The 15,549-nt window shown below is 42.7% G+C and overlaps 1 protein-coding gene across 1 annotated transcript in view; it reads right to left on the bottom strand.

Moving 5' to 3' along the window:
- The window catches only part of FOXK2 (forkhead box K2), a 45,324-nt gene extending 36,554 nt beyond the window's left edge, over positions 1-8,770 (bottom strand). Inside the window, exon 1 of the mRNA XM_066332103.1 lies at positions 8,280-8,770. Within this exon, the coding sequence (XP_066188200.1) occupies positions 8,280-8,770 (491 nt within the window). The remainder of the gene's footprint in view (positions 1-8,279) is intronic.
- Between the last annotated feature and the right edge of the window lie 6,779 nt (positions 8,771-15,549).

The raw sequence follows: 15,549 nt of genomic DNA, 5'->3' as shown, positions 1-15,549 counted from the left end.
TAATCTTGATTTAAATGATCTAAAACCTTGAATTTAAGTTCACTACAAGGTGTAAAGACCTTTTCCATTATACACTAGCCTGATTTCTTATCAACACAAGAATTAAGTGGCTTATTCCTCATGAGCTGTATCTAAGACTCACTTGAAGAAAAAAAGTTTTCACAGAATCACTTTATATTACGCAAAAATTATCTCTGAAAAAGTACAGTGTCCTCCAATACAAAGAGTATGACAAAGTGAACAAAAGCATCAACATCAGTATGAGAACACTACTGCCAAGTGTCAATAAACAAATACCCAACTGGATGTTTGATGCTTTGGAAGTAATTTTAATTTAAAACCAAGACAAATATTGACTCTTTGTTGAAACACATAATAAAATGGCCTCTCGCTATAACCCCATGAGAGTTTATTAAAAAAGACTTGCAGAGGAAGTAAAGAAGCTTCAACTTTACCTCTCGTAACCCTAAGCCATGATATGTCACCCAGCCATACCTGCTCTGCACCTCGTCACTAGAGCTGACCACAGCAAGGGTGATTTTTCTGTTTGTCAGTGGAAGATGGTGACATAGATGTCCCACCACTCTTGAAAGTAAACAATTGCCACACAGCTCAATTCAAACCTTGATAATTTAGTTCACAGCCTCTGGTTTCACACCTGTGAGTGATCCATTAGAGAGACTTTAATACTCTCATTCAGCCCCATAAAAACAGACTCACACCAACCCAGCCACCCTACATTCCTTTTGAATAAAATTCTACTCTTTGGGACTTCTTCCAGCCATCAATTCTTTTTAACAATCCTGCACTTAAATTCTTGCAGTTCTGCAGGATTCTTTAACACAGAGTTGATCCCAGAATGATGTGAAGCTCCAGCATGGGTTGCCACTCCCCACAGTCATCACATCAGAGCCTTGACACATCATCTCAGAAGAGGCATCTCACGACCTCTCTGCAGTCATGCCTTTCACTCTACTGCTACTTTCCAGAACACTTCTCCACCCTGTAGTTCTGCCCTGTGTACTTTTCCAGATGACATAGTTTGAGGGTTTTTAAAATTGATTCATTCTAATTTTTTTTGTCCTCATTACTTGTGAGGACCATGTTTACAACACTGTAATTATTTATCAGCAACTGCATTTACTCCAGATCACTACACAAAATCCAATAGTGATCAGGTATTTCTTATCACAACTTAGCATGAAGCTGCACATTATTCTAACCAGCCTGTGCATTCCATAAGTTCTGCTGTTGGGAATAGAGACTTTTTTTTTTCAGTATAGGACTGTTGGTTGCATGAAGCACTTTATATAGTTACAGCTATCCCCAGAGAGTCCCAAAAGACAAGGTGCTGAGCAGTCTGATCCAACACTGAAATCACTTCTGCTTTCAGCAAGGCTTTGGCTGGAGCTTCCTTCTGTAATTCTCAAAGCTAAGCCTTAAACCAGAGCTGAATTAAAATTAATTCCAGTCAACTTTATACTAATTTTGTTCCACTTCATAACACTCCAATAATGACATGAGTCTGGCTTTTTTACTTTACAGCTCTGCCTCTCCAAACTCTCAATTCCAAGTGCATCCTTATCCACAGGAGCTTCCTTGCTGAGGTCAACAGGAATGTTTGGATCAGCACAGACAGAACTGCTTGCCAATCTCCTCGTGGTGTTCATTTCATTTGGTGCACACCAACAAACACAAAGGTGGCGTGTTCATATTAATATTCATTAAGACACACTGAAATTTTGACTACTGGAAATTTTCCTCCCACCAGTGTTCCAGCACACAGGGAGACCATGCTTTGTCCAAGCTTGGCAATAAATACCCAAGAGGACAGAGCAGCACGTGCAGGGGCTGCAGCAGAATCACACACACAGATGTGAAGAAACAGATTCCAACCACGTACAGACCTTCTCTTGCCCTATAAAAAACTGTTGTGCCAAAAAATTTGCACCAGCTCTGCAAGTGCTCACTGAGTGTAACTCACTGAAGCCTCAGCTCCCTTCAGTGGTAAAACAGCAGAGGGAATCTTAAGTAGAGAATGGAACATTTATTTCCTGTACCATCCAATGTGGAATAGCTGCAGAAAAAATATGGTTCCTCCCCTCCGACTGCTTTATCTAGGTCAAAAAACTCCTTAAAGGCAGGAAGTCACAGGAAACAAATGTCACTACACATCAACTTTTTATCATGAAAACAACCAAGGCAGCAGATAAACCCACCACCTTCCCAGGATTTCAGCACAGACAGCAGCTTATTGGTGAACTGTTGTGAAAAGTCCTTATAATTGCAAAAGCCATGGCCTCACACCACAACTGTTTATGACAAATACACAGTTTCCTTTGAAATTATTTTTTTCCCTGTATTTTACATAATTTTATATAAATTAATGGGACTTGAGATGTCTTGAAGAGTTGCTGCATTTAGTGAAGAATAAAGCAAATGAGAAGCATAATCTTATTTTGAACAGCTCAGGCATAACTGTAGAAAAACCTTTTGCTTTGCCCATGACAATTGCACATGCTCAAAAAAATAAAAAGAAAAACCCACCACCAGCAGACATCCTCCACACCAGAATTAATCTCTGAAACACATCTCCCTTTATGAAGGAATAATATTTGTAAGACAGTGCCCTTACCTCATTATAAGCAAATTAATAATAGACACTTATTTTGAAAAGGGTGAAAGATTAATATATTTGCTTTATTAGGTCATTTAACTTACTACTTTAGCTATTGATTAAGTGTATCATCCTGCTCAAACATGGCACCTTGGTATTTTGATTTAATCAATGCAAAGAATGATTTGATTTGTACATCTACCTCATTATTATAACTGAAGTGAGAATCTCAAAACTCTTTCAACTGCAGATTCTTGGAACAGACAGTTTTAATACTGACTTTGCACCTTTAAACCAAAATTATGCTAATCTTGCTTCTGTCATAGAACTGGAACTTTACAGACTATAAAGAACTATAAAAATGATTTTCCAGTTTGTAGTATTTCACATAACTACACAAAGAATCTACTTACTCCTATAGCTAACTACAGATGTAAGAACATTTGTAGGATCAGCAGAGCTGGGTAAGGATGTTTCATATACATATCAATCATACCAACACAAAAAGCCTATCCAGTGCGAATTAATCCAAATATAAACTGTTTAAGTTTTACATCAGTCACCTGACGGGTGTCTGACAATTTACAACACTGCTTTATTAACAAACAAACAAAAAATCACTCAAAAGGTGTGTGTAACTGAGAGGCAAATATGGGAAAAAAAAAAAAAGAGATGACAGAAACAACTGCAATACAAATTATTACTATAGAAACTTCCCGCTCATCTCTATTTTCATTTCCAATCATATGTGCTCTACCTTCTTCCTCCTACGCTCCTTTTCAATCAGATCTGCTTAAGTGAGAACACTACTTCTACTGAGCTTGACATTTGCAAATCCTGCTTTAAAGTAGCCAAAAACCCACCTATAAACACAGCCCTGCTGACCTTATTAGTCAGTATGGCACAGAATCAGCATCGGCTAGAGACAGCAAATAAAAGTTTCTGGAGTCTGATTCTGTCAAGTCACAGCCAAACCCAATGTTCCTTAGCTTCATGCTCTGAGGTAATTTGTAATTGATAGTTTAACACAGCTGGTATGGAGCTCCAAACCCCACCTCTGAACACAAATCAATCCCAAGGTCTCCCAAACTTTGAGGCAGCTGTCGCCCTGATGAGCTCCTGTCTCTGTCAAAGTGGTGTCAAGGAAGGGAGCAAGCAGGTGCCCACATGGCCTGAGGGACTTCCAGCACACTGCTGAGAGCACACTGCAAGAATATATTCACACTAATTCCTTGATGCAAGTGATTTGTTTGATTGCTCAAAGTATCTAACAGTTATACGTGTAAGAAAACCTTTAGTACATAAATCCAAACCCAAGTAATGCATGTTCTTCCTTAGTTACCACAGAACACTACCCAAGGAAATGTAAGGATCCTTTCACCTCCACTGTTAAGGCAAACTGCAGATGTTTCCAGTGAGAAATTTCCACGGAGCACATGTACAGTCACAGCTCCAACCACACAGACATGCTTTAAGTCCTGCAATTAGATGACAGAAAAAAGTGCACTGATACATTTGAGGCTCTTTACAATCTGTTTCCTGGGCAGGTAACACTGAACATAATAAACTTTTCCAAAGAATTGATTCAGGAGTAGACGTACTTGATCCTTGTTTAGAATCTACCAGCTCTCATCAGCAGAACTTCTACTGCTTAAAGGCTGCAATAACCCCAGTCTGTAGCTCCAGACTACAAGACCAAGTTAAAACTATGGCTCCAGTCCTCTGTATTACCAGGAGGAAAAGTAAAAGAATACAAACAAATTAAATTTTAGTTTTCAGCTACATAGGCCTGATTTAGGATTAGTCAGTAAGTGTTAGGCTGAAGTAAAATGTACTTGATGTCATTTTCTGTAAGAGCGCCCACACTTAGTAATGTAAAGAAGTCTGCAGAATGAATGACAGAATGGGAGAGTTATTTACTGTCTCTTACTACAAAAGAGTTTCAGCGGGATCAAATGAAATTATCAAGCATCAAGTTCTAAAAACTCAGCAAAAAGAGGCATTTTTCCCAACAAGGGCTCCAATTACACTGCAGAATTCACTACCCAAAGACACTGTGGACAGAACAGGTTTACCCAAACTCAACTACTACAAAAAGAGAGAAAATATGCAAACAGTAAATAATTTTAACTCAGAAAGAACTAAACTCGGACTTAGGATCCAAAAGAAAAACCAAGGGAAACACAACCATTTGTATTAATCTATTTTTATGCTCCTTCCTGGGCATCTGCTGCTGACCACTCCTGAAGGCAGGTCATGGACTAAATGCATCTCTGATGTGACTTAAAAATGCTGCTTCTATGTTCATGGTATCTTCCTTCTGAATCATCAAATACTTCCACAAAAGCAAAACCAAAAGTAATGACTAAAACACAAAATCTATAGGTTTGTCAAAATGAGTAAGACTGCCTCTGAACAGTGAAGTCCAAGATGCCCAGAGTTCTGCGAATTCAAAGGCCAATACACAAAGCACATCCGAGAAACCCAAAAATCCAAACCAAACAGAAGCACTCCTTCAGAGCAAAGTTGTACCCAGAGGTCTGTCTGTTTTTCCAGCTGGATCAGTTACATCTGTCTGGAATCCTGCCCCTCCAAAAGCTGTACACAACAGCACCAGCAACAACCGCTGCTCTGCCCAGCACAAAAGGTATTTTTCCAGCCAAGTACCTCAAAAGCAAATATTGATGTTATGATTTACCTAGCAATATATATCCAATCAATGCTTTCACTGAAGGCAAGGGAAATTCCACAAGCAGCAAATGAAACCAATTGAAAAACGTGAACTTTACGAACCGGAGAGGGCCAGTCTGTGCATCTCAAAGGGAGTTGTAGAAGAATAATTGCACTGCTTTGATCTGGGTGTCTTGAGCAGGAGCCTCTGAAACCTCTTTCATCCCACGTGTGCCATGACATTGACAGCAGAGCTCCTTGCTGGACACACTCAAAAATGGCTCTTTTCTCCCCACCCCCACTTGATTCATCTCACAAGACGACAGCTGGTTTGTACATACACAAGTAGGGATGGGAGTCTGTCAAGAACTGCAAAAACAAAAACACACTTCCCACTGCTATTACCTCCTGCTTGATAACTTCAACATTTGAATTGCCAGTGAGGCTTCCAGGGAAGCATTAAAAATAGCAACCAGAACACTTATCTTAATGCACAGTAATTCCATGTTTCATGACATTTCTATCTGTAGAAAAAAGATGCCTTTATTACAGGTAAGTGTATACTCTAACATTAATAATTTAATTTCCCCAGATGTTTAAAATGTGTGTTTTGCAGGAGACTACCACTGTGTATTCCTGGTTTTTCCTTCCAAAAACAGGGAGTTCAGTAACATTATTAATGCAGTCAGATTTAAACATTGTGCTGAAACAAAAAAAAAGGCCAAGGACACTGGAAATACATACAATTATTAGTGACAAGCAAATAAGATATTTCAAGTCTGTCAGAGTATTGTACTTGGCACCTTCGTAAGTCACTATTAAACAGACAAAACAGAGATGGACCCTCCATTCTTGGTTTCCAGGATCACTTCAAAATAGACAGAAGGAACAGGCCACCCTGGATTTTTCAAACTTCACCTGCCATTAAAATTTCCGATGATTGTGTAGTCATCGGCAAAACATATTTATTACTGCCAACAGAGTGGGATTAAACAACAACAAAAATAGATCTGGTGACTACTTGAGCTGGAGGTTGGCAATCATCAATCCTGAGCTCACCCCAAAACGACTTTCTTTCTCATCATTGTTAATTAACGTTTACATCATACTGAAGTAAGTTTGACTCTTAAGATCCAGAAGGCCGCCTTCAGTGTGACCAGTTAAATCTACAACAAAACTCAAGAACAGGACTACAAACAATATTAGTCATTAGAAAGTCACAGTAAGGACCTCCTAGGAGCAGACAGTACGGTGAATTTGCCTGAACACTACTGTTAAAAAAAGAAAAATAAAAAAAGCTTTACAAATAATAAAACTACTATTTCTCCATTTAGGATTTGTGTTTTAGAAACAGGCTTAGTTTTTAAAAAGCAACAAAGTAGCATTTGCTCTTAATCTCCAGTGTAACTCTGGGGCTGCAGACTCTTCCTGCCCTTCAAGGTGACTCTCATGGTGGCTCCAGCTCCTGGCCAGGGGCACCTTTTATTTACCAGCCTACACCTACAGCTTGTGACCAGGAGATAACCACTTCCACCAGCTCACAGCCCTGGACACTGAGGGCTGTGTGTGCACAGCCCAAGGAATGGGGTGTCACCTCTGAGCACTGCAAATGCCAGTTCCTGCAACACCACCCACGTTACTGGTGAAGAAATTTTAACTACATACAACTTTTCATCATTGTTCAATAAAAAAGTGAGACAAAAAAATCCTTCTGAGTCTTCTTTCCACTTGAAAAGCGACACTGATGGAAGGAACCAGAATAAATGACAAATCAGTGGACAGCATGAAGAAGTACTTCTTTTTTCCTCAGGTCTTAAGCATTTAATAGAATATTACTGACTCAATTACTCCAACTAATCCTAGACTATTTGAAAACAAAACAGATCATGCACAATTGTGCTTACAAATAGCATATTATATCACAGTGCTTACAAAAAAAAAAGTATTTGATCTATGTTTCATAAATCTGTTAGATTAAAATATAGATTAACCATATGTCAAATACTTATAAATATTAAAAGCAGAAAGCAAAAATAGAAGTGACAGTTAAAGGTCAAACAAGTCCTCCTATATTCAGGATTACACACTGGCACTGTTAAAGCCCTTCAGAATGAGCATTTCCTAGAAAGCAGCAAGGTAAGACAATTTGATTTTCACAGAGAAAGCAGGTGAGAAAACTAACATTAGGCCGACACAGCAGAAGATATACACCATGAATGTCCTAAACACAATTTAAAAGCTCACAGGGCATTAAGGCTGTGTCACTGATGGCATGTGCCTTATAAAGGTACAGCACTCGTAACGTTTTAGGTATTTCTTAGTCAAGGCAGCTAAAATACACTAAACCAAAACACTTTCACTTTTCCTACATGTGACTCCTCAGAGCACAGATCACTTATTTACAGTTCAACACATCCTTAAATGTCGTGGGCAGGCCTCACGTATTGCCCTAGAAAATCATTTTGCACAGACAGTTAATGTTTGGTAATGGCAAAGGAATGTATTACCGTTTAAAACCTCTTAATACATTTGTTGTCACGTAACGAAAACATTTTAAAACGCTAAGGCCAGCAGAAGCATTTCACGTGGATGATTCAATTTACCCATAAGAATAAACGTTAAAATTAGGCAAAGCAGCAGAAACTACCACCAAAACCAGAACAACCCCCCGGAGCACCGAGGGAGAACAACCCCCCAGATCTGCCAAAGCACCGAGGGGGCTACAGGATTCTCCCGGCGCCGATCCGCAACCCAGACAGCGCAGCCCGCGCAGCACCGCCCGGCCGGTTCCTCCGCCGCCGGCACTCGGGCTGTCCCCGGCTCCGCTCGCCGCCGCCGGGGCCGCTCCGTGCGGGGGAAGGACACGGCGGAGGGCACGGCGGCGGTGCCGGGCGGTGCCAGCGGAGGCAGGACGGGGCCGCTCTCGCCTGTCACACGCCATGTGCACCCGCGGCCTCCGGCGGGCCCCGGAGCGCCGGCCCCGCGTACTCACACTCGCGGCAGCTGCAGCGGCGGCGCCCCGCGCCGCTGGAACACGCCGTCCACGAACACGCCGTTCTTGCCGAGGCAGCGCAGGTAGAAGTCGCCCCCCGCTCCGCCCGCGGGGTCCCCCTGCGGCGGGGGCGGCGGCCCGTCCGCGCCGGCCGGCGGCGGCGGGGGCGCGGCGGTGAAGATCTCGAGGTGGCGGCGGGAGATGAAGCTGGAGTGGCCCATGCTCACGTCCACCGAACCCTGCGACGAGTTGCGGCCGATGGTCACCGAGCGCTTCTTCATGAGGTACTCGAACTCCCGGCCCTCGAGCCGCGCCACGGCCGCCGCCGCCGCCGCCGCCATCTTAGCGAGGGACGAGCGAGGCGCGGCCCCGCCCGCACCGGCCCCGCGCCGGCCCCGCACACAGCAGGGAACGGGGCCGCGCACCCGGCCCTGACGCAGCCACGCGCTGATTGACAGCGCGCGGGGCCAATGCGCGGCCCGCACGCCCATGGGGCTACGGCGGCGCGGCCAATGGCGAGCGGCGCCGGCCCCGCACGTCCCAGTGTCGGCGCACGAGCGCAGGGGCGCGGCCCGGAAAACGCGGAGCGGAGCCGCGCGCGGGGAGCGGGGCGGAGCTGCCGGGGCAGCACCTCCCGCCCGCCGGCAGCCAGGGAACGGAACGGAACGGAACGGGAGGGACGGAGCCGGCTCTGGGACAGCCGCTCCTGCCCGCATCGGCCCCCGCAGCCCCTGCCCTCCCTCTCGGCCACCTGCAGCCTCCGGCGGGGACCCGGGCCCCGCACCTGCCGGCCGCCAGCAGCGCCCTCACGAACGGCACCGAACGCGGGGGGAAAGGGGGAAGTATCGAGAATGGAATAAATACAAGTAGACAAATAGTGCTAGAGGCTGAGCAAGAACCATTAGGAGAGTGCTGAGTAACTGCTCAAATTTAGCTCAAAATACCATATTACTAACATATAATAATAAACCCAAAACTGTTAAGTTTTAACCCTGATACACATCTGACAGCCTTTTGAGGGTCACGTTAAACCTAAAGGTAACTCCGCATTGTCGGAGTTTTGTAACACCCATTGAAAATCAATAGACTGTTTCACGTGCACATGTTCCAGGTAAGGCAGGCTGTATGTGTGCACACACCTCCGCTCAGTCCCAGTTTCCTCGGAGGAACTGGGGCACAAGGAGTGAGCGAGTGACCTGACACGAGCACCCAGACAGCGAGTGCTGAGCGCCACTGCTCCAAGGAGGGAATGGCACAGTTAACAGCACGGAAACACTAAGGGAGAATCCAGAGCTGTTTGACTTGAAAATGTCACAGGCTACCAGAAAAAGGTGGCGTTAATTGTACACAGTTTGTCAAATACAGCATATGCAATGAAAATGTTTTACCTGATCCAAATACCCATTGTTGCAGGACCAGGCGCTGTCAAAACAGAAAACTAAACAATGAAACACTTTTGGCTATAAACCGCGAAGAGGGTGCTAAAATGCATTCCTGCCTATTTACCAACATTTCACCGTAACAGCTCCGTACCCTCACCACGGTTTGTTGAGAAGAGGGTTGTGTTGTTTGGGGTTTTTATAGTACTGAAGCTCACTATTATTTCTTAATAAAAATAACTGCCCAGAGAAGCTGTGGCTGCCCAATCCCCAGATGTGTCCAAGGCCAGGCTGGACAAGGCTTGGAGCAGCCTGGTCTGGTGGAAGGTGTTCCTGGCCGTGGCAGGGCGTGGGAATGGGATGCACTTTAGGTCCCTTCCAACCCAAACCGTTCTGTAAATTCAGAAGGCATTAAACATATTTACTCTTCAGACAAAAAACAGTCAGCCTGCTAACAAACATCCAGCAGTAAAGTTGAAATTGAAACTTTTGGGTTTGCACATTGAGTCAACAGATCTTCAACTGCAGAACTATTTTGTGAATGCTTAGGAACAGAACATGGTACCTGCTACCTGCCAAGTGATGGCAAACCTTAGTTTTACGCTTAGGATTTATCAGCACTTCTTATAGGCAGCTACAACATAATTCCATACTGGTTCAGTCCATTTATACAATCTCATATGCACAGCAGATGCAGTAAAATATAGCAACAGTTTAGAGCTTTGGTTTCTTTTACAGAAAACTTTAGTTAAATCTTGCCCACACTTTGGTATTTAGAATCAGACTTTCTTCTATACCAACATATGTTTGGCACAGAAAATGTGGAGCATCAGAGAGCCAGTTATGACTCCCTGATTCTCAGCTTGTTTTTATCCCTTGGCTCTGCTGGCTACAGCAATGTTGTGCCTGCTTTGCTAACAATTGCTTTGGGATCCTGAGGGCCCTGCTGGCTGGAATTCCCCATGGATTGCCATCTCCTAACACACCCTACGCCTGCAGAGGGAGAAAACCGGCAGGATGGGAGAGCAGCCAGGTGAATTTCCATCAGGCCAGCAGCACTTTTTACCATCCTGATGGTTGCTCAGTTTGCAGAAGTTAAAGGCACTGCTGCTACTTCACCATTTTCCGTTATGTGAATCACAGCTTTCTTAATTTGTATTAATTCATTAATAACAAGCAGTACTGAATTCACAAAGCTGACATAAATCCTGCTTGTACAGAACAGAGAACTCAGCCATTGACAGGGAATGCCGAAGTTTTGCAATGTGTCTGCACTGAAATTTCTTTTCAGGGGTCCCACCATCACTAGGCTGCTCTGTGAAAAGAAACTGAACACCGGTAGAAGGGCTGTTTGCTTTTGCATGACCAGCACTGCAGAGCAAACACCAGACCCCATTGTCAGAAGCTCCATTCATTTCAAGAGGACAGCTGAGACCTTTCTGCCCATGTTTTTTCTAAATTGGAGCAGATTTAGTCACTTTCTTTGTGATCACAACAGCACAGGTACGGGTCACCCCGACCTGTCCATGTGCACGTCTGGTGTGCGCTGCAGAGAGCAGGGATCAGAGCAGGAACAAGTGCGGAACAGCTCACACTTACAGATCGTTCTCCAGCACTGTTCTGGCTGTCCAAGTTCCCCAAAAATCCACTCGTTGAACAAAAGCTGGCCCTGATGTCAGAGCTGCACTGCAGATACAGCCTCTTTCACACATTTTTCCCCTGCCAGCTGACTGAAAGCAAAAGGCCTTTTTCTGTCTGCCTGCCTAACATCCGCCTTTAACTATTCAGCACAGAATGAAGCTACTGACCAAAATTTAATCATCCCAATGAACTTCTGCAATGGCCACTGTCACTAAACATCTCTCAAAACATTTCTTATATTTATCTACTCCATGCCAAGTAACCCAATGTGATCCAGTCCCCATTATATTATGCAGCATCTGAGTGCATCATAGAAATTGAGAACCTGTCTCATCTAGTCTTAAAACAATCTGGCCTGAGTTTATCAGAAACGTGTAAGTACCATGTAAGAGCTAATCCATTAATACTGTTTTATGTGACCAACCCTCCTTTAAATGACGACACATTTTTAGACTTTCATTTTTCCTTGAAGCTCACGCTGCAGCCACACAAGGTCATTCATTTACAGCTGCTTGTGCTGGGGCATGCCCTGCCACAGAAGTTTCCTTTCTTGGGTTTTCTCATTACATGTGCCCTGTACTGAGGGCTATGAATGAGTGCAGCAGCTTCTCAAGATGCACATTTTCACAGATCCCAAGCACAGAGTACTACTAGAGGAATATTATGAATAATTAAGTAGATTAAGTGACCTTAATTGCTTACTTTTGACACAACCAGCAATTAAACAGCTTTTAAAAGCTATCAGGAGCTATCCATAATCTTTTTATTGCAGCAAGTGTCCCAGGCTTCCAGTGAGATTTGATTTTTATTAAACAAAGTCCTACAAAGTTAATTGTCAGAACCACCTCAGTAACATTCACGTGTGATGTAACGAAATAAGCCCTTCAAATACCAGACCCTGCACAACTGAATGAAGAAAGATTTTCCACATTAATATCCCTGCACCTGACAAGCACATTTTTTCCTTTCCCTAGGTGAGAAGCCCCTTGAAAGCAGTAACAGCTTCCTTCAACGCAGCCTCAAACCCACAGCCACATTTTTGAGTAATGCCAATAACTATCCTGGAGCTCTTCACATGCTAAAATTTAACAAGGTGTGTAAAACTTAGCAGGACTCGTGCTGTGATTTAGTCATTTTCTCACACATGCATTTTGTTCAAGGGGAAAGTGTTCCAAAAGCACTGTGCAATTATTGCAAAGAATTGAAAACAGCAAATAGCCATGATGGTGGGAAGCTCTCCAGATACACCCAGCCAGTTCCTGAAGTGGCTTTAATTTAAATAGCAGGAGAAAATAAACAGCTACACCTCAAATGTCAGCATTTTTTCCCTTTATGGATGTCTTTCACACCTCTTTAAGTAATAAAGCTGTAAAGTGTAACACTCTTAAAAAACCTAAGACATCCAGAAGAAGGCATTTTTCTGTAGGAGGAGCAGGGAGGAGGGCAAACACAGCTACCTGACCTACCACTTGTTAATGTGGTATTGGAGAGAAGGGAAATGAGCACTGCACAAGCCAAAGCCACCCAGCAGCTCCCTGGGCTGGCCAGCTCGTTTGTAGAACTGCTGTATTATCCTTTGCACTCTAACCACACGCTGCCTGCTTCCTAACACGACCCAAAGAACCAGTCAGCATTCCTTACAAGTGCGAGGCAGAAAGCTTCTGCCTCAGCAATCAATCACTGACACAGAGGAATTGCTCCTCCCCAGGTGGGGAACCCATCCAAAAGCTATGAAAAATAATCAGGCTAATTAATTCTTATCTGCAAAGAGCAATTACATAACTGACCTGGAGCACTTCGAGGAGGTGAGCAGTTGACTCAGCCATGCTGGAATGGAGTAACTTCAGAGTGACCTAAAGGATAAAGCCACAGCCCTAAATCCTCCATGGGTTGTGAGACAATGAAAACTCAAATGCCTTGAACAGAGAGTATCCATTCCACTCACCCAGGTAATCACTCAGAAAGGAATTCCACACCCCAACACCACAAAGTGATTTCTAGAAGCCACAGCAGCAGCAGCACTTGTTAACTGGAAATGCAAACCCCCTTTGATTTGCAATCCAGCCTTTAATGACCCGACCTTTGCTAAACAAATAGTTAATTATTCTTCATACTTCTATTTTATGTTTAAAATTTGACCTGATGATTCAAAAGCATTGAAGTTTTTTTTACCCTTTTCTAACCAAGAGTTCTACACAGTGAAGTCTTGAAGCATAATCAGGACCAGATCTCATCAGTGCAGCACTCATTGGATATAATGCTGATCATTAGTAACTGCTATGAGTTATGATCTACAATTCTACTGTAAGAATTTTCTCCAAGTTTTTTTGCCTTTTTTTCTGCCACAGAAAGAAGAAAATCCTATCCTATCTCTCTGCTGGATTAAGAAATGTACAGCAACTCTGTTTGAAATAAAACACTTAGTAGCCACTGTCAAAAACACACCTGAGAGCAAACTGACACCTTTCCTATTTCTGCTGTCAGAACAGGCCAGTCCTGTGACATTGACATGAAAAGCATCTTTGGGGCTCCTTAATTCCTTGAGAGCTCAGATTGTATAGAGTATTTTCTATGCATACCCAGCTGTATGTATTTGAACAAAATGCTGTTATTTCCCACAAAAATTAAAAATGGCTGGCACTTTGATTTTAGAGGAACAGCCCCACTAGGACTCATCGAGTTTATTTATCATGATTGAATTTTGAGCTGATTTTTTTTCAGTCTCCCTTTAGCACCACGACATCATATACATTTATGATATAGTATCATAAACTAAGTGTTGAAAAAAAAAAAAAAGGCAGCAGACTGAGGTGTCAAGGTCCAGCCTATGTGGTAGAGATGTCTCAGGCACCTGAAGGAAGTGAATGCAGCTGACACCTGGCAGATACAGAGTGGGTCTACAAAACCAGGAACAGGAGTTGTAGTTTGGGTGGCAGAAAAAGGCTGGTCAGAAGTGGAGACTGTAAGACAGGGTAGGACAATGAATAAGTGATTTACATTAATCAAAACCAGAGAGGAATTATAGAAATGTGAATTAACTACATGAAACATAACCAAAGGTAAATCAAAACCAGTACCAAGTGTAAACTAACAAGAATCAATAAGAATAACAGGCTTTAAAATATTCTTTTCATGACAGAGCTTTCTAATCGAAATTCGTCCTTTCAGGGTGAGAGAAATGAACTTTTATCAAAATCAGTTTGGTTTGGGTTTGTTTTAAAATCAATTCCTTTTCAGAAGCCAACAGAAAGCCAAAAAGAAAGGAACAGTGAAAAATAAAGAGATAATTTTTTTTATGTCTGTCTTTGAAATATTTCTTACTCTGTCCAACAGGATAACTGCAGAACAAAGCAAACTTCAGAGGAGAGTTACTGAGATACTGAGGTATGAAAAACTATTACACAAAGGTTAAGAAATTGCAATTGTTTTCACTAGAGACAAATGCTATTGAAATCATGTAATAAGGCAAAAGCACTCTGAGAACAACCTCATATTCCATAAACAGACATTTTAGGATGCCTATAAGGAAACTGGCTGAATTCAAAGCACACAAAGGAAATCCTATAAGGAATATGATGACAGCAGCACTGCTTTTCACATCCATATAAAGTATTTAGCATTGGTATTTTTAATGTGTAGCCAAAGCCTGAACAACTTAAAATAGGACATTTTCCATCCCTGTTAGGAATCCTCCAACACAAGAACCAACCTCTGTTCTCTGTTTATACCAAAACCTACCAAGAATCAGTCTTGCACAACTGCATTTGTAACACTGACATAAGATGGAGCTGCTTGAGAATGTCCTTCCTGAAGACAAAAGAAGATATTGAAGTACATTCAATTGCAGGTTTGGGCCAACAGATTTTCTAATTTTCCTAATAAATCTCAAAATATTCAGAATGGTTGTCATATTTCATTGCTTTTTCTATGAAACTACCTTAAGTTTAGACCTGATCTTTAAAACATAAAGCATTCAAAGTTCTGATAAAAGAGGGAGAGGAAGTCACACTATTGACTTCTTTCCACAAGGGGAACACTTGAATAACAAACAGCTGTTTAAAATAATTTAGGAAAAAACCCCAAACAGATGCTGTGCTGGACAGATTCTCTTTGAGTCCTGTGCAAATCATAAGGTGTTCAAAAACCTCCAGAAGGGCAAGGGGAGAATACAAACATTTCTGACAGGAGAGACAGGAATCTTTTCAAGATTCAGACTCATGTTAACATGCCTTGCAATACAAAATAGACAG

The sequence above is a fragment of the Sylvia atricapilla genome, chromosome 18 (genome assembly GCF_009819655.1).
Source record: "Sylvia atricapilla isolate bSylAtr1 chromosome 18, bSylAtr1.pri, whole genome shotgun sequence".
Taxonomy (NCBI): domain Eukaryota; kingdom Metazoa; phylum Chordata; class Aves; order Passeriformes; family Sylviidae; genus Sylvia; species Sylvia atricapilla.
The sequence above is the reverse complement of the archived record's forward strand: the minus strand, read 5'-3'. Positions and strand labels throughout refer to the sequence as shown.